At 34.0% G+C, this 19546-nt stretch overlaps 3 protein-coding genes across 5 annotated transcripts in view; 2 read left to right on the top strand and 1 right to left on the bottom strand.

Annotated features, from left to right (window-relative positions):
* The window catches only part of LOC106663060 (catalase), a 37011-nt gene extending 21284 nt beyond the window's left edge, over window positions 1–15727 (top strand). Inside the window, exons 11-13 of the mRNA XM_024229426.1 lie at window positions 13849–13909; window positions 14288–14470; window positions 14587–15727. Coding sequence (XP_024085194.1) covers window positions 13849–13909; window positions 14288–14470; window positions 14587–15567 — 1225 coding nt within the window. The 3' untranslated portion in view covers window positions 15568–15727. The remainder of the gene's footprint in view (window positions 1–13848; window positions 13910–14287; window positions 14471–14586) is intronic.
* LOC106662403 (1-phosphatidylinositol 4,5-bisphosphate phosphodiesterase gamma-1) overlaps window positions 1–19546 on the bottom strand; it is a 28371-nt gene that overhangs the window by 1969 nt on the left and 6856 nt on the right. For 2 of the 3 annotated variants that reach the window (XM_014386474.2, XM_014386479.2), the window contains exons 13-19: window positions 17373–17514; window positions 17124–17311; window positions 16872–17049; window positions 3067–3132; window positions 2721–2915; window positions 349–570; window positions 66–272 (exon numbers count right to left, since the gene is read on the bottom strand). In XM_014386474.2, the coding sequence (XP_014241960.1) occupies window positions 66–272; window positions 349–570; window positions 2721–2915; window positions 3067–3132; window positions 16872–17049; window positions 17124–17311; window positions 17373–17514 (1198 nt within the window). The remainder of the gene's footprint in view (window positions 1–65; window positions 273–348; window positions 571–2720; window positions 2916–3066; window positions 3133–16871; window positions 17050–17123; window positions 17312–17372; window positions 17515–19546) is intronic. The other variant, XM_014386487.2, reaches the window with a different exon arrangement.
* Window positions 17976–18899, top strand: LOC106662420 (proteasome assembly chaperone 2-like). The gene has a single exon (XM_014386498.2). The coding sequence runs from the start codon at window positions 18086–18088 to the stop codon at window positions 18821–18823; it is 738 nt and encodes a 245-aa protein (XP_014241984.1). The 5' UTR covers window positions 17976–18085; the 3' UTR covers window positions 18824–18899.

Here is a 19546-nt window from a genome sequence, read left to right as displayed (position 1 = left end):
ACATAAATAAAAATAAAACAGTTTTACTTAATAACAGACTATTTCTTTTTAATTAAAATATTTACCTGGTGGTATTTTAGAAAGAATTCCCATTCTTGCTGTACAATCAACTTTTCTGCTTTTGTTTCTGGAAAAGAAGACATTTCGGAGAAAACGAAACCTTTCTGTTTTATTTTGTCAATATTGAAGGCTACGCTTCTGCAATATACTATCAATGTTGATATCTCCTTAGCTATTCTCCAGCTTTTCTCCATTTCTTTGTGTTTAACATCCTTAAAAAGAGAAATAATAAATTTAAAAAAAAAAAATCACAATTCTTTTTGAAAATGAAAATTCAAGAAATTTTACTCTTAGACTGGCATCCTGGGCAGTGTCTTTAATCGCCTTCACCCACTCCAAAGCTTGATCGTGAGATTCTACTCCGGCTTCAAATACGGTGCACATATTGGGATTCTGAATCCTGAGGATGTTCACCAAACCCCTCGTATTGCCGGGAGCCAATTCGACGACTGCTCCCATTATGTCGAGACTTCCTTTTTGAAGGTTCCCGAGAAGCATGGAATCTGAAGACTAAAAAAACACATTTTTTAAAAATTAATACTTTAAAGGAAGAAATCAAATCAATCGATTTATCCCAAGATTAAAAACAACTTATTTTTGAAATGTCAAATTTTCTGATTACACAGAAAAAAAATCATAATTTCTTAGGACTATTATTTTCACTTATTCTTAGTAAAGCTTTTATCTTTTTAGTTAATTTATGCTATTTAATGTTTATTTAAAAGGAATTTAAATTTAATCTATAAAAAATGTTTTTAAAAATATTAATCTATGTACCATGTAATGAAATTGTGTTATGAATAGAGCTCAGATTCTTATGCTATTGTATATTCTTTTCGCTAACACTAATGATCATGGCGGTCAGATGCGTATCATACCTCTGTGGTATGGTGATTCAAATTTTATTTTGCATATTTGAAGAAATTTGAAATTTTTTTGATTACTTAAATAACTAAGACTTTAACAAACCATAGAATAGAATTCTCTTGAAATAATTGACATCTTATTTGAGGTCCCGTTTCCAAAACTTCTGCCAGTTTTTTGCCTTTCCTGAATAATTATTTATTTATTTTTGTAAATGGTCAGGGAAAGAGGACTTATTTGAAACACAAAAATAGTCAGTGTATTCCCTCTTTCATATTTTCAACCTAGTAAACATAAACAACTGCCAAAAGTGGGTACTTCAACTACTAAAATAGCAGACTGGATTTTTTTTTTTTTTAACACAGAAACTTACTTTGAAATGTATATTATTGTCAATTTTAAAATAGATCATGAACATAATTAAGCTTATCTATTTATTTTGTATTTTAAATTTAAGATTTTTTGTGTGAATGAAATTATTTCTGTTCTATTTCTTTCACAATGAATATATATTAGCCCAAAAAAGTTTATTAAAAAAAATGTGTAGAGACAGACCCAGTGAACACGTGCCTCCTACATTCATCCTGCGAATTTTAATATTTTAAAAGTAAATTATATGGAATATTTGAGGTGTTTTTTAGTGAATATTATAGGGCATATTTGAGGATTTTTATTACATGTAAATCTGCGATCTAGTTATAACAAAACTTATAATGAATGTGCAGCTTTATCATCTAATTTTTTGCATTTAATGGATACACACTTGAAAGCCAAAACCATCAAAAATTAGCGATGGTTATGCTCAAGCTGTAGATTCTTTACTTCAGAGACTTCACAATTGGGTCAAGGAAGACTAAATTATACCTACCTATAAACAATAACTACCAAATATACAAAAAAAAAATTATAAATATAAAACAAAACTGTTGTAAAATTCATTTCACCTCGTTAAAAAAAGGCAAAATCATAATCTAACTAAAGCCATTTTAATCTGGGGAGAATCCTCTTTTATCTATTGGTACGGTAAATCTACCTTTTCCTGCCATTTCAAGGCCACTTTATCCAACAGAAAGAAAAATATTTTTGAATGGGCTAATCATGCAAACATGACAATATATATCTAATTACATATCATGTATTTATGAGATAAAAATTTGTGGAAAGCTTAGATGTAAAAATGCACTTTTGTAATAAATAAAAAGACTAGTTATAAAGTACTTAAAAAGGTGCCAAAATATTAAATTGATCAGACAATATCAGCTTTTTTCAGCATTTTTCCTTCCAATTTTCTTTATTATTATATTTACTTGTAAACATATTTGCTGATGAAATCACAGAATCACAATAAAGTATACGAGAGGAAAAAATCGTCAAACTTATTCTGTCATTAATTCATTACAATGTAATTCATGACATGGAAAAGTTTGACACTGTTATAAAAATAATTTTTAAAAACTGATATTTCTAATCAGTTCAACATTTCTACTGTGTGACACTACTCAAAACATGAATTATGTGCGCTATGTATGTGATATGGTTCCGTACTTGGTTTATGTTTTAAGACAAAATGCTTGTAAATTATGTAGTGTTTACAGGAGTATATAATAAATTACATTAGACTTGAAGAATGAATTAGAATAAATTCATTAGAAACTTTCATTGACAATGGATGAAGCACAAAAGATGAAAAATCTTCTATAATCCTCCTAAGTAAATAAAGAAATTGAAATTAATTTTTTTTAAATAAAAAAAAGCCATACATTTCTAATGTTACGATAATTTTTTGTTTAACTTACACTATCGTCTCTATCCTGCTGTGGTTCAATTTCTTCAACGTGGTTTGAAGGGAACCAATGCTGTTTTTTCCCACCGTAATCACCCTTCCACCATCCGACTTCTTGTTTAGTCACATTTGTTATAATAGCATGCTTACAGAACGATAGTTCATCGTTCAGTCTGGCTTGGTAGTCATACAAAGCCTTCACCGTGACCTAATTAACATCCAAATTAATGTAAATATCTTAATTTTTAAAAACATATTACAACATGAAGAAGAGAAACAATTTAAACTGAAAAAAATTATTAACGAATTGGATACAACACATTAAAGAGTTAGTTTTGGGTTAATTGATTTGAACGTACCTTTGAAGTAAAACTGCTCGGATCCATGTAGCCAGGGGTACCTAATATTGATCCATCATCCATATCCTTTAAAGACAACGTGATTTAATAATTATAGGATCATATAACAGTTTTATTTATAGCCTGATGTTTATGAGAAGACATGAAATATCAATATTTCACATATTTTACACAATGATGGGAAATTTTTCTTGTACCTTGATTGTTTTCAGCCATCCTGGTCTATCTACGGATTGATGGCCACTACAGGAATTTATAACATTCCTACCAAATATTTTTAATTTTTGTTGTGTTCGGTTATCATTAAATAAAATCTTCAGGGAATATGAGGCAAAATGCTGAATCTCATCTGACGCGAACAGTGAGGAGAGGCAGTCCTCGGTGAACATGGAAGATTTATAACCAGGTGTTCAACATTGACCTACTAATTTAAACATCAATTCTAACGAGGGTCCTGAGCAAAACAAAATACCGAAAAAACTCTCCATTTTTATCCACCGTTAAAGAACGTACAAAAAAAGTAGGTAGTTTTCCAGACCCTCGAAACAAGAACAACTCAAATTAGTTGTTATAACTGTACTTTCAAGATTGTAATTTCAAGAGATCCTTCTTTTCCAGATCACAACACCATGAAAACTTAATTTTTGTTGATTTTTTTCTTATATTATAGTAAGCTCAAAATTCTCCTTTTATATGACAAAAAAATATCGAGAAAAAGATCAATTTTCTTGAGAATATAATAAAAAATGAGCGCAATAATTTCTTCCGTATTCTTGTACTTAAAATATTAAAAGTTGGCTAATTCCACTTCTGAACGAGAAGAATGCCATCTGTATCCTGAAAGCCAGGGAGGACTTTTCCATTTTATAGCAGTTTGCCCTATTTTTTCTGGATATAGAAGATTATTCTTTGGGTGCAGTGTACTTACAAGAAAGGAATTTTTAAGTTTGTTGGATGGATCTAATTGGGCTGCATTGGTGGAATATACCAAGGCAGCCTGGATTTATAGGAAAGATTGTATTGACGAATAACATTGTTTTTACTCTATCTATTATTCAAAGTTATTATTTTGTATTTTTATGTGTAAACTTATTTCCCTTATTACTTTTATTCTTGTTTATCCTTATTTTGTTTACTTAATCTATTTTTTCTAGGGTTTATGGCATTTAACTAATTCATGATATTAGTTTTTATTTAATTATTTATGTTATTTCAGGAAATTTGTACTTTTGTAATTTACAATAATTTATAATCAGAGAGGTTTATATTATTTTGCAGTGTATAAAATTAGTTATTTATATATTTTATTATCTTAGGGTAGCTATCCTTTCTGAGTGCTATAAAGCTCTGACTCCAAACATTAACTCATAAACTAATTTATCCTATTGCCATCCAAAGCTTTAATTTATCCTTTTAAAATTCTTAATTTGGAACGCCAAATGTATGCAAAAATCCCATTTTAAATTACATATAAAATTTATTCCTGTTTTTTTATTAGAATTTTGAATTTTTGTTCCATAATTTAAACATTTCCCATAGGTTTTAAGTTGAGATAAAAAAGTCAGTGTCACGAGCGGGATTCGAACCCACGACCTTCAGCTTTATACGCCTACCACTGGAGCTATCGTGACTTCAATCCCCTCGGGCACTAACTTCCCATCTCAACCCCACCTTTTTGAATTTTCTCTCCTTTTTGCCATTTTTCAAAATTCAAAAAGGTGGTGTTGAGATGGGAAGTTAGTGCCCGAGGGGATCGAAGTCATGATAGCTCAAGTGGTAGAGTAGCGACATATCAGGCCGAAGGTCGTGAGTACGAATCCCGCTCATGACACTGACTTTTTTATCTCAACTTAAAACCTTAATTAATTGAATGTTATTAATTGGTCAAGCGGACCACGAAAAATAGTGAATTTCCCATAGGGTTGTGTGGCTAGTAATAATAATAATAATGGAATCAGACTAGCAACAGTTTCAGCATGAGTATAGGCTCATCCTTATTCTTTTATTCTTCCATTCAAATATGATAGATAAACTAATGCTACATAGCTATCATAAGAAACAAAATCATAATAACACTTTTTTTTAGCTAACTTTCTTATTTAAATTGCGAATATTGGGCATTGCAGTTTATTACCCCGCAATTTGTATTTTCTTCTATTTCATTTTTCCGCTCCAGCAGCCTCAAAAATTTCTGAAAAAAGAAAGAAATCTTGCATGCACAACTCTCATTCAAACATTAGCAGGCAAACATTCAATGGTATAACAATTTGGGAAAAGGCCTAAATCTCGTTATAAATTCCAATAAATTTGAGAAAGCTGAAAAGTGCTCTTTGAAAGGAACAATGGGGACCCAGTAACTCCTGTACATCACTCGAAAGGTTGAGCCTTTGCCTAAAGGGTTGCAAATTTTGGCAGTCGACCAAAATATGTTTTACTGTCAGAATGATACATTCTACACTTCCCATACATCGAGGAAAAGTTGGAAGGTTGTTGCCTATTAAAAGCCTATTATGGATTTGGCTGATGATTTGCAATCAAGAGACAATCACAAGTTTTTTTCTCTCAAGTGCCTCAGTTGGCCATTTATGTACAACTGGCTTAATTTCTTTCATACTAAAGAGAAAAACTAAATAAATAAATCTTGCCCAACCCTGAAACCAGGTTTCTAGAGAGATTCAGGCCCCACACTTCCCAACACTTCCCAATAGGGAATGCGAGCTACAAACTAGCACCCAGCAGACTTGTCTAATCGTCAAAAAACTTATCCAGTTGAACTCACCTCACCAAAAAACACTTCAAAAAACGCTGGGCTGACAAAGGGACGTCCTAGCTTCCACAACACACCACTGTCATACACTTATTAAACCAATATACCTCAAAACTTCAGTTTTTTCCCGGAGCGGAAATTCTTGTTTGTTACACGTTTTATAGTCAGGTGATCTCCTATCTACTATTATTATTATGATTATCATTATTACTATTATTATTATGTTCTCACCACCTACCGGCAGACGGAGAATCCATGCCCTACTGTTTATTTTTTATTGAGTATATTTATGTTCACTTTATTATAATATTGCTTACAAATTTAATAAACTATTATTATTATATTATTAATAAGATTGTAAGCACAATAATTTCTTCTTCTTATTCTAAATTCTTGTACTTAAAATATTAAAAGGTGGATAATTCCACTTTTTCAGAAGTTCAGAGCAAGAAAAACTCATATTAATTGATATTATTGTCCTTAAGATAGTTACCTCAAGACCATTATGAAAAAACCATATTCTTCCAAAGAAAATGTTGTTTTCAAACTTATTTGCCTTAATAACTAAGCATAAAGATTAATATTTGACTTAAAACATGAACATAACATTGATAACTTGTTTATTTTTATATAGTCTTACTAACCCTTCAATCTTTAGATTAAAAATAAAGAAAATCATTTCAATCTCATCCTTCCTAGTGCCAACGTCAAGTGAATTAAATGGTTTTTCAATTTGATTTCTTTGATTAAACAAATTTTTTTAAAATTTTTTCATAAAAGCATGGGTTTAAGTTGAGAAGATTTTGTCTGGGAATGCTTTGGCCAACGATGAATTTAGCATCTGTTACATAGCCCAAGTCCTGGGTGTGCTTTACTATTCACGTTTGATAGGGCCACCAGAGATATCAATCGAAGAGAAGGTAATGGTCGACTGCGATGTACAACTAGAGATGATCTTTTATTGCTCTTACTGCACTATCAAACTATCATTTAACTGCTTCCTTGATAAATAGTTAATTCCAAACAGTCCATAATGTAAGGATGAGCTTTAAAACAGTCATCATAACTCTTCAACAATGGGGGGGGGGTGTTCTCTTCACAGATCAGTATCCGTTTGGTTTGTGGATGGTGTGTGGAGGATGCTTTGCTTCATCTGACATGTGCAAGTCACAGCCTTTTTAGACAGTAGGTGGAGTGGAATGAACACCCATGCTCATACCGAACTGATTATCACACAGAATGGATCTTTGACTCCTGACAGGGCACTGCTACTTAAGGAGGCACATGCACCAGATAGGAGTACATACATACAGACAAAAGAAAAACTGTGCAGATACTGCCCAGCAAGAGGAGAAGACTGCAGAACACATTCTATGATTCTGTGAAGGTCTATGTAAGTGCAGGTTCTTGCAACTAGGACAAGAAAAACCACAAGCAAGATCCTGCACACTAAGGAGCCATAGCAAAGCTGGGGAGGCTGATTAATAACATGAAGCTGGCCAGTGAGTTATAAATAACAGGAGAGCACAATAGATCGAGGTCGAGGTGCAGTAGGCATTGTGGCCGCCTCTTTTATCCCTATCCCTATCCACATCCTATTTTTCACCTCACTCTGCCATGTAATATCACCACAAATACCAAATAAAAGAACGGATTGTTTTTTCGTAAAATTAAATTTTACTTTGTTTTCATACTATTCCGAGTGCTCGTCGTAATGTTGAATTTTTTCAGCGTACAATTACCATAAGTGTTTCGACGTGTCTTTGGTTTTAAATTTCACCCCATGGGCTGAAAATGCAAATCGGTTTTCCATTCCCGCACGTCCTGTCTGAGGTGTCCGGTGTCCCGGGTTTCGAACTTCCCTTGGTATTTTCGACCTAAGCCCCGGGACATAGTCAGGTAGCCTCCCTCGCCCTATAGGTATTTATCGGAGTGCGTACAAAAAAATGCTCCCAAGGGCGTCCTGTTATTTAAAAGGGTCTTTTACAAAGGGTCGCACCGTGCACCGAGCCGGGGAGAACAAAACGGTCGGTAAAAAAATGAACAATGAGTCAAGACGTCAAGAACTCCAATCGCCGTATTAATCCATGAATAAAAGAATTTCGTCTGGTCGAAGAAGTTTTAGAAGTTATGGGAAATTGAAGAATTCTTAGCTTAATTCCGTTATTTTTCCATCTCACAGGGATGATGTTAGATTTATTATAATTAAGATAGAGTTATTATAATTCTTCAACAATGTTTATTGGAGCATACAAACTCTTGTAACATGTACAATAATCGGTGGACATTGTCGATACTTTATTGAAGATTTTATTATTGAAGATGATATTTTTTTTAAATTCCAATGAACCCCCTTCAGCTGACGAGGTTTCAGCTTACATTTACCAAGAAAAAGGGTTAAAAGTTGGTGGTTGTTGGTCCGCAAATCAGCATCATTTTAAATTTATTGACATTTGATTTCTCTACTAGGTCTGTTTAATGTTGCAGGCTTAGATTTCATTCACACGTTTCACGCCAGCTTCAGTAATGAACTATCACTTTCCTGTCTTTAGAATCTGGAAAATATAGTAATTCTCGAGCTTACCATCTTACAAACGGTATAAAATTAAATTTTCGGGTCTTGAGGATATGGAAACCTTGCAAATAATAAGAAAGAATATCACGATCTGTAAACCAATAAGAGTCAGACTTTTCGTGGAATGAGGATATGGAAAAGGAAGTATGCTGCCTACAACATAAGGAAACGAATATCACGAAGGAATTTTCATAAAGTTTGATTTCCAACAAGCTTGAAGATTTCTCTAATGTGCAAAACAACAAAAGCTCGGTTTCGGGCCTTCAATATGTGTAAAAGTAAAAATTTCGAAGCCTACCAGTTTATAAGTAAAGGAATATCAACCATTATCGCTGCGAGTCGGTCAGATCGTGTCAAATTGATCGAAACTTGATCTCTTTAGTGGATCTGTTTAATGTTGCAGGCTTAGATTTCATTTAAACGTTTCACGCCATCTTCAGTAATGAACTATGAGGACTATCAATGTTTCCTGTCTTTAGAATCTGGAAAAGGAGGAATTCCTGTGCTTACAATCGTATAGCAACAAGAATATCGCACATATTCGTACATGTACAACACTGATGTCATGAAGATCTGGAAACGGTGGGATTCTGCTCATGTCTTAAGAGGAAACGCAGGAAATCAAGAAAAAATAAAGTTGGTGGTCGTTGTTGACCTGCGAGTCTGTGAAAGAATGGATAAACTTTTGACATTTGACCTCTCTGGTCAGTGAAATTTACTCCCATTGAGATTTCAAGCGGGTTCCAGGCCATCTTCAGTGAGGAACTATGAGGAATTTCTCTGTTTCCTGTCTTTACAATCTGGCAGGAGGAATTCTCGAGCTTACGAGTTACGATATTGTAATCACTAGAATATCAACTAGTATATTTTCAGGTTTTGAGGATATGGAAAAAATGGGAATACTACCCTTGGAAATATCAAAGAAAGAATATCACGATGTATTTTCAGCACATACCAGTCTTTTTGTGGCGGATATTGAAACAGTGGAATTCTGCTTACAACTTCCAATAAAACGAATATCACGAAGAATTTCCACAACTTTTGAATCAACTCGCTTGCATGTTTCTCGAATGTACTTTTTTTTTAACGAGTCGATGTTAAAATGACAACAAATCTTACTTTTTCCGTCTTTAGCATGTGGAAAGATAGGAATTTCGAAGCCTAAATTTTATTTTTTATAAGTACAAGAACCTCAACCAAAATAACTTTTTTTTATTCGTCTTTTAATCTGAGAAAGGGGAAATTCAGGGCTTATAATTGTGAATTTTGGAGCCTACAATTATATTAGTAAAAGAATATCAATCAACATAACTTTTTCATGTCTTCAGCACAAAGAATATAGGAATTTTATGCTTACAATCTCTTAAGTACAAGAATATAAAAATTAGTAATTTTTATGCCACGATGATCTGGAAAAGGAGAAATTCATAAGTTTCTTCTTTCTTATAGGTCCAAGAATATCGACCAATATGACTTTTTCTCGTCATAGCAACGTGAAAAAGTACAATCTTTGACTAGAATTTAATACATATAGTACAAGAATCATTGAAGTAACGAATAACATGGTTTATTTACCTTTCTTTCTTTTTATTTACCAATGTGGTAAGTCAATTAAAAATTAAAAAAGATGAAAATCAGTAAGTAGAAAGCTTTTAAAGCAATTCTTGAAAAGGAGAAATTATTGAGCTTACAATTTTTTAAGTAGTACAATATCAACAAAGTTCATTGTGTGACGAACTGAAAAACGGGCAGAATTCTGACGCTTATAATTAATTATTTAAATACAAGAACTTACAAACAAGAACAATAAAATTTGGTTTTCATGATGTGATGACCGGAAAAATGTGGGATTCTTGAGCTAACAATCTCATAAGTACAAGAAGTGAAACAAATTGCACTGTTTCCTGTCTTTATTATCTGGTAAATTTGGAACTTTTGAGCTAACAACAACAAAATCTCTATGATCCTTTGATGACGGTGGGTCTCTTCTTACAACTTAAAATAAAACGGGTGAGATTAGTGACCGTTTGTCGATGATTATTTAGAAATCGTGAGATGCGGTCTGGTGTGATGTAGGTTTCAGAAAAACATTTTCTTTATCGTGCCAACGTTTCGATCTTTATTGAGANAATAAGTCAGACTTTTCGTGGAATGAGGATATGGAAAAGGAAGTATGCTGCCTACAACATAAGGAAACGAATATCACGAAGGAATTTTCATAAAGTTTGATTTCCAACAAGCTTGAAGATTTCTCTAATGTGCAAAACAACAAAAGCTCGGTTTCGGGCCTTCAATATGTGTAAAAGTAAAAATTTCGAAGCCTACCAGTTTATAAGTAAAGGAATATCAACCATTATCGCTGCGAGTCGGTCAGATCGTGTCAAATTGATCGAAACTTGATCTCTTTAGTGGATCTGTTTAATGTTGCAGGCTTAGATTTCATTTAAACGTTTCACGCCATCTTCAGTAATGAACTATGAGGACTATCAATGTTTCCTGTCTTTAGAATCTGGAAAAGGAGGAATTCCTGTGCTTACAATCGTATAGCAACAAGAATATCGCACATATTCGTACATGTACAACACTGATGTCATGAAGATCTGGAAACGGTGGGATTCTGCTCATGTCTTAAGAGGAAACGCAGGAAATCAAGAAAAAATAAAGTTGGTGGTCGTTGTTGACCTGCGAGTCTGTGAAAGAATGGATAAACTTTTGACATTTGACCTCTCTGGTCAGTGAAATTTACTCCCATTGAGATTTCAAGCGGGTTCCAGGCCATCTTCAGTGAGGAACTATGAGGAATTTCTCTGTTTCCTGTCTTTACAATCTGGCAGGAGGAATTCTCGAGCTTACGAGTTACGATATTGTAATCACTAGAATATCAACTAGTATATTTTCAGGTTTTGAGGATATGGAAAAAATGGGAATACTACCCTTGGAAATATCAAAGAAAGAATATCACGATGTATTTTCAGCACATACCAGTCTTTTTGTGGCGGATATTGAAACAGTGGAATTCTGCTTACAACTTCCAATAAAACGAATATCACGAAGAATTTCCACAACTTTTGAATCAACTCGCTTGCATGTTTCTCGAATGTACTTTTTTTTTAACGAGGGTTCGCAACCAGAGATTATATCAACCCTCGGGGTGCCAATGTTTTTGAAAAAAACAAAACAAAAAACGCCCATTTGGAAGTATGTCGGGTTCCAATGCAGGGCCGCTGGATTCGAACCCGGGACCTTTACCTTACAGTGATGAGCGCCGTGTCACCGCCTAAACCGTTGAGGCCACCGACGCCCCTGAAAACGACTTCATCAATATTTTATCTAACTGTCCTTAAATTTTATTCAGGATTCATCGAATTCCGTAAAAGTTTCCTAACCGAATTTGTTGTATTATATTTGCTCCAGTAGAGCTTCCTGTTGAATACTTGGAGAATACTAGCCCAAGCCATCAGAATAAAATATATCAGTTTTTGATTTATCACGCCAAATTTTTTACACTCGCCGTTGTAATCTGTATATACATTTTTTATTGTATAAAATTCCAAGACTGTGGTGTTTGGATTATCTTTGTCTTAAGACGATTTCTGCATCAATATTAATTCCAATTAATTATTCTTTTTATCTAAGGTTTTTCATCTCAACCAAAAAATCTTAGATAAAAAGAATAATTAACTGGAATAATAATTGATATGGTCAATGACCACTAAGCAAATATGGATTAAATTAATTTTCAAATATGTAATATAATAAAATTCTTGAAGTATGTGTTGTATTTTAGCGTACCTAAGGCATCACGGCCAATAGCTTCTTAAATATATTTTTATTTATTTTTTCCTTTGCAAAATTTTGTTTAGTGTCGTACTGGTTTATTTAAAGACTAGACCTCATACTTTTTAATTTTTGTTTTATTTTAGCTTGCAATGTTAAAAATTATATTCTGCAAAAAAACCGAATCGGGCTTCATACTTGGATCTTTTTCTAACGAGACAAAATCCATCTATTTCTATCGAAAATTTACGTTAAGCCAAGGTGTCATGGATGCTAAATATTCAAAATGTTGACAGTACACCGTTTCAGATGAACTTGTTTTAGTTTGGGTCCTCCTATTCTCGCTGTTAATCCGACATACATCTCGATGACATCTTCAGTTGAAACCTGATCGCCGACAAACTTGACACGGGCAATTTCAAATTGGTGGCCTACTGATGGACGAAATATTTACAATCTGTTTGCCCACAGTCTTGCCTGGTCCGCGAAGTCTCGCTATTATTCCAAAGCACTACGTCTGTTAAGGACGGGTTGGGTTAGTTAGGGTTAGGTTTTCGCGATGGATTGATGAACATAATAGGGAGTGGGCCAAGTACTACAGCCTTTTGGATTATTTATTTTTTTACCAGAGTTCGCAACAGCAGAGGTCATATCAACCCTCGGGGGAGTCGGTGTTTTTGAAAAAAAAACCAAAAAAACATTTGTATGTCGGGTATGAATGCAGGACCACTGGATTCGAACCCGGGACCTTTACTTTACAATGATGAGCGCCGTGACAACGTCTTAACCGTCGCGGCCACCGACGCCCCTTTTTTGGCTTATTGTACCTATTGATATTTGCCCAATGATGATGATGATACGTTTACTATTCCCCAAGCACTACAGCTTTTTAGTTTATTGTACTTTTCCTAATAACTCAGTTCAATTAACCCAATCCTTCTTTTAAGAAGTAGTAGGTCAATGGCTGTCATTACTGCAATTATTTTTCCCGGGTCATCTTGGTACCGTAGACTATGTCTCTATTGAGTTTCTTCTTCTTCCTCATTGCATAACTTGGGGTTATCATCGAGTATACCCATGTTAGGTGTTTTCTCAAACATCAGTGACCAGTATATATATCTATCCCTAATTCTCCCCTGATTTTTACCTAACTATAGTAATATGTTTGCCAGTTTTGGTAAGGGTTCTTTAATCATGAGCTTACTATGTCTAGCGCCTCTGCAGTTTGTTTCATTTCTCGTTTTGTTGTTTGTAGACCCATTCTTAGATGGAGATTATTATGACAATTATAGGTTGTGGGCCTCTGGTCTTACAGATCCTCCTCTGGCCAGTTTGTATGCTTGTTACCCAGAATTTTCCTATGCCATCACACTCAAGATTTAGTTTAAGTTTTCCCAGATTTTGGAGATTTTCAATACATTCACCAACTTTTTTGGATGTGAATTTTTTACACACTAATGTTTTCAGGGCTGCTTGATTTTTGAAGATTATTTTTGTCAGTGTAACCTCTTTTATGATTTTCTATGGTGCAAGCATTGATAGCATGTATTTCTGCTTGAAAGGCCAAGTTGTACTTTGCTATTGAGTTTGATTGCTCATATTTTGAGCTATATTGCATATTGTGCTATAATTATCATGTTATAATTTTATTTTATGTCAATAGGATGTTGGTGTGTTGGGCAATACTGTTCCTGCAGTTGTCGAGGGCTTTTGCTAATAATAATGTAAGTTACAGCTAATAAATACTCCACAGTTTTAAAAAGACAAGCGATAAAAAATAAACAATTGTAATATTATTTCTGATTTTTATTCAGTATAACAACTGTGTTTTTAATGATTATTCGGAAATCGTGAGATGTTGTCTGGTGTGACGTAGGTTTCAGAAAAATATTTTCTTTATCGTGCCAACGTTTCGATCTTTATTGAGATCATCTTCAGGGCTCAAAGTGTTTGTTTTCTGTGTAATTGTGCCATTCTTGTATGTTGTGTTATGTTTTTAATAAAAAATTTTTTTTTGCAAATTTTTGAAAGAATATTATATTTAATTTTTAATGGCATATAAAGACCCAAATAAATCACATTGACAATTTGTCTTTATGTAGAACCCTGGATATCAGTACAGCTATTATGTGAGAGACGTTAACACAGGAGATTATAAAACTCAGGAAGAGTCTCGTATCGGTGATACAGTCAGAGGAAGTTACACAGTTGGAGAACCAAATGGTGACTTACGAGTAGTGACATATCATGCAGACAAGAATACAGGCTTCAATGCCCATGTTCAGGTTCAGTCAAATTTATTTTTTTCTAATTTTATATAAACACATTTATATATTAAAACAGTGAAATAAAAAACTTGCAAATCGGCTGATACTATTTATTGATACTGTTTATTTTTTAGGTACAACCTGGTGGTGTTCAGATGTTAAGCAGTGATTACAACCCACAACCCTATCCAGAATTAATGAGGAGTATACCGAGATATCAAAAAAGGACGGGATTCCCGCAGCTTGAAATAAAAGTTGTCCCACCCCTAAGTCAATTATTTCCAACAAAGCCAACAGTATTGCCGTCTTATAAAAATATCGAAGAAACTAGACATATCGACAGCGAAAAAACTTTAGAAGTCGTTAATGCTGAAATTTTACAGACGACTACTGAACAGACAGTTGGCAGTGAGGAAACAACCAAAGACGTGGCATTTAACGAAGTAGCGACGACAATGAATGTAGCAGATGTTAATGAAACTGTCCTTACTGATGAAACGAACCATGAAGATTTAAAATTAAGCAAAGAATCGAATGATTATAAAGAACACCTCTGTGAAGTTATTTGTAAGCAAAAACCAGATGAGGAAGGAAGAGCGCATCTAAAACCAGATGAAGACAAAGTCCAGGTTGAAATGGAACAAGTTATAAGGGCAGAAATGCCAGAATCTACTGCTATCAACATGGGAGTACCTTACGAACGTTATCAACACAACAATCCGCAAAGCCATAAACAATATTTTTCCCAAGGAAATCCTGTAAGATACAAACCACAAGAACAATCTCACGCATTAACTGCATATCCTACTAAAAACATACTTCAACAAATATTGCCACCATCTTATTACCAAAGTAAACTGTTTCTACTTCCTTTCAATATGAATATGAACAGTCATGATTATGCCACATTGAAAAATCCATCGGTCCAACAGCGACCACATCAGTTGAAAAAGGAAGATGAGAATGAAAAAAAATTTTCCCAAGCGAAACAACATACGCAAAGTATACAAAACTACCCCTCACAAGCAACAAACCAACAACAAACAAACATAGCTCATATTTATCCAGTATACACAACTGGACTCGCATTCCTTGTAATGCCGAGAATGCAGTGAATATTGTTATATCTGGCCTAATGGCTGCTTTTTAAAGAAACACTGGGAGTTTTGCTTGATTTGAATTTTCTTAAACAATTTGTTTAACATTGCTCAATTTTTGTACTGAGGTTTTCAATCGAAATATAAAATAAAATATAATTTCATGTCTCACAAGAAATTTAATTATATACACATTATTTTTGCAACCTACAGGATTGTATCAGTCATAAATGAAAATTAAATCACAAAATGTCTATACTGTAATTGTTGAAAAGGATAGTTCTACTCACAAACTGTTTTTGGCAGTTTCTAGATTTCAAGAATTTAAATGGTCATTGTCAGATTGGAAAGAGATCTATGTCTATGTTTTCAGGTTTCATGTCATCACTGTCATGCTATCACCGTTGTTGCACATGTAGATTTCTTAAATCACCATTTTTTAGAATTTGGTCTCCAAGAAAAAACAGAAGAAGCATCAGTGGGTCTACTACTTCAAATTTAAAACATAACTGATTGTATTTTTAATAATGCACATGACACGAACATTGCCAGGGCTTTTAACTCAACAAGTTATTGCATTTTTTTTGCACTTGGAAAAATGATAAAGAAAATGACATCTTTCCTTTCCTAGTTTATAATCCTCTGACAATGCACCATGGATATTTGAAGGACACCTCTCTGACAAATTATAAGAATGACTTGTAATGTCACGAATTTGATGAGATGAAATTGCGGCCTATTTTTGTATTAGTTAAATTCAAATGTTTGAATGATTTTTTAACAAAAATGTTTTTATTAACAAGTAATTCAGGATATTAGTAGTGACTGCAGTGGCCAAGTCAGTAGGTCATCTGACTCTCATATTTGCTATGCTAGCAGTTCTGGGTTCGAATCCTGTCAAAGCCAAGAGAATTTGCACTGAGAATAATTTTAAAAAGTGGCTTAATCCCTTGTCCACAACACACAATGGCTAGTTGGAAATTAAGCTCGTTTATGTGACAGAAATTACTTTACGTTTTTACTTTAATCAAGTTTAGTTTGATGTTTATGTTAGATGTGTAGTTGTCATTGTGAATACAATTGAATAATATAGATTCAATGGCCAAAACCTCCTGGCCAATCTTCAGGTTTGTTTCAACAGCTGCTTGGAAGTGACCTCTGCACAGAAGTGGCAAGAGGCTGGTTTCAGCAGTTTCTCAGAAGTGACTTCCATATGCACAGTAGTGAAAAAGGTTTGTTTCACCAGGTGTTCTTGAGTTCACATGTGATATATGTGGACATCACTTACAGACGAATCATTTGTATATCAAAGAAACACTCACCAATGGTAACCTATGGCCACTATCCTCCCCAACTGGGCATCTTAATTTGATTTTCCCATATAATAGATGTTTTTCGTAATAAGAGACGAGTTCAACTAAACTTTCAAACTGATATGTCCCTATGGTGTACAGCCTGCCTTCCATCATTATTTTACAGTGTTTTATGTTTTTATCTGTCCTGTAGAAACAAAAAATATTATTAATTAATCAAATGGCACATGGAACATTTTATATTTTAACATAACAACGTACCTGAATGAAAGTACGTAGGCAGTTGGATTTGGAACTTTCTCCAAAGGTCTTATAAGAAAAGCGCCTTCATACGGCACTCGTTTAAGAAGATTTTCTGCATCGAGTCTGGAAATGTTGGGGTGGTACCATTCTTTACCTTCGTGCTTATTCGGCTGCGGCACAGGCTCAGTGAGAGTTATAACAAATTCCTGTTAAAAAAGATACATTATTGTTTAAACATCATAAACAAACAAGATGAAAGATCATTACCTGGCTTTTTAATGGGTGTGAACGGTAATGCGTTATAAGACTGTACAAACTGTCGAAACATGCGTTGTCGATTAGCATGTACTTCGTCTGCCCAAGTTCCTGCTTCGACCTTATCCTACAATGGTTGACTTTACATTTCCACCTGGAAAAAACAAACCAAAAATAATATTTCAAGATTTCAACCAATTATTCGTTTTATGTAAGGTCTTGGTTGAGTTGAAAACGTTAGTGTCACGAAAAAAATTCAAACCCAGCTGAAGGTTGTGGGTTCGAATCCTGCTCATGATACTAACTTTTTCATCTCAACCAAGACCTTACATAAAAATAATACTTAATTGAAATAAGTAATTTGGTCAATTGGGCCACTAAACATAAATGAACATTTCAAGAGTTTAGTCGTAGTTGAAAACAGAGGAAAAAGGAATTTTAAGAATTTTATTAATTTAATAATTCCAAATTTAATCATTATTTTAATAATAACTGTTTTATTTTCAAAATAAAACGATTTTTTGAAAAATATTTTATAATTTACCATTACATAAATTGCTTGACATATCCACAAGGTGTCAGGCAAGTCTGGCACACCAAAGCATCTCGTAGGTTATAATATAAGTACAGTAACCTTCAGGTTATTCTGTGAGACGATGATTATGAGTTTTTAATAAATCTCTTAACACTTGGACTTCGTTTATTTCTCAAAGGGAAAAAAGAAAATGTTTAAACACTTCGAAAGGACCGATTTTGAGGGATTTACCGCCGTAATAGCCAGTCCTTCTGTCGGTAATGTTGGTCAGTTGTCTTTGGATCTTATTATTTCCAGCTTAAAAGCCGAGTACGTCGGAATGATATGGCATAAAGGAGTACTGCCGTTTGTCGGGGCGGATCCGTACAACGAATCATCGCACAAACTCTGCTCGTCAAATGACGTCTACCTCTGCAAGAAAAACAAGCTTTTGTTGATGCAGCTTAGATCGCCACTGCACAGAAGCCAGTTTGTCGATTACTGCACGCAGATCGTCGACTCTCTCAAAGCTTTCAAAGTTGATCGGGTCGTCTTACTGTCAGGGATGTATGCGCATCAGCGGGATGACTCGGAGCTTCGTGTCGGCACTTTCAGATACCTTAGTAACGTCAAGGGGGCGGAGAGTTTCAATTTGGGCCGACTCGAGTGGACGAGGATAAAAGGAAGCGAAATGGGCCAAGACTACTCCTGCCCGAGGTTGCCCGGAGCCGGCTTTACAAGAACTTTTTACAACATATGTACACAATCAGGATTGCCGTGTGTGGCACTGCTTTATTTCTGTTCTGAAGGGGATAACATTCAGGACAGCCTTACTCTCACAATTCACACTGATGAATGCCTCAACGTTTTGCCCGATAGAAAAAATATTGTTCAACCACCTTCTTGGAAATATCTTTTCGGCAATTCAGTACCTCAAGAAATATATTAAAATGTCCCATAAAATAAGACTTGCTGTTTTATATTACTTTGTATAATAAATAAGTTTACAATGATTGTTACACTTATATTTTTGTACTGAAACCCTTTAACGCTTTGGTAGCAATTTAATAAAAGAGCTTGTAATTTTTAAGTTTATGCATCTAGGCCCTAATTCCTATTCAACAGGATGGCTTAACATCCGGCCACACAGTGGGTGTCATGGACGAGAGGTCAAACCATTTTTCAATACTATTTTCAATTAAAAAGACTATGCCAGGATTCAAACACAGAACCGCAGATGCATTAATTACTCGGCCACCATGGTGTGAAATCAGATTGTGAGGTTTTTCATCTTTAATCTGAGGGTATTGGCACCAAATTCAAAAGCTGGGTCCCTGTTAAGATTCTACGGAACCTTGCAAGTTTTAAAAATTTTCCTATTTCAAATGCAAAAAAAATTTAATTGAATTTTCCTAATTATGATAATTTGTAAAAATAAATACAGTAATCCTTCATCTGCTTGTTTATTATATTGAAAATAAAAAAATCCATTTTTTCTATATTTGTGGAAAATAACAAAAATAAAAATGAGTTCTTGAGAAGTTTAATAAAAAAAAGAAGAAATATGGCTAATAAAAGAATTGATAGATGAAATAAAGCCAAGTATTTTCAAGCTTGTTGGAAAAAAATAATGACGTTTCAGTTTCAGGTCCAAACTTTTGGAAGTTGCAAT

This window comes from Cimex lectularius, unplaced genomic scaffold, assembly GCF_000648675.2.
Source record: "Cimex lectularius strain Harlan isolate CLEC.00 unplaced genomic scaffold, Clec_2.1 scaffold233, whole genome shotgun sequence".
Taxonomy (NCBI): Eukaryota; Metazoa; Arthropoda; class Insecta; order Hemiptera; family Cimicidae; genus Cimex; species Cimex lectularius.
The sequence above is the reverse complement of the archived record's forward strand: the minus strand, read 5'-3'. Positions and strand labels throughout refer to the sequence as shown.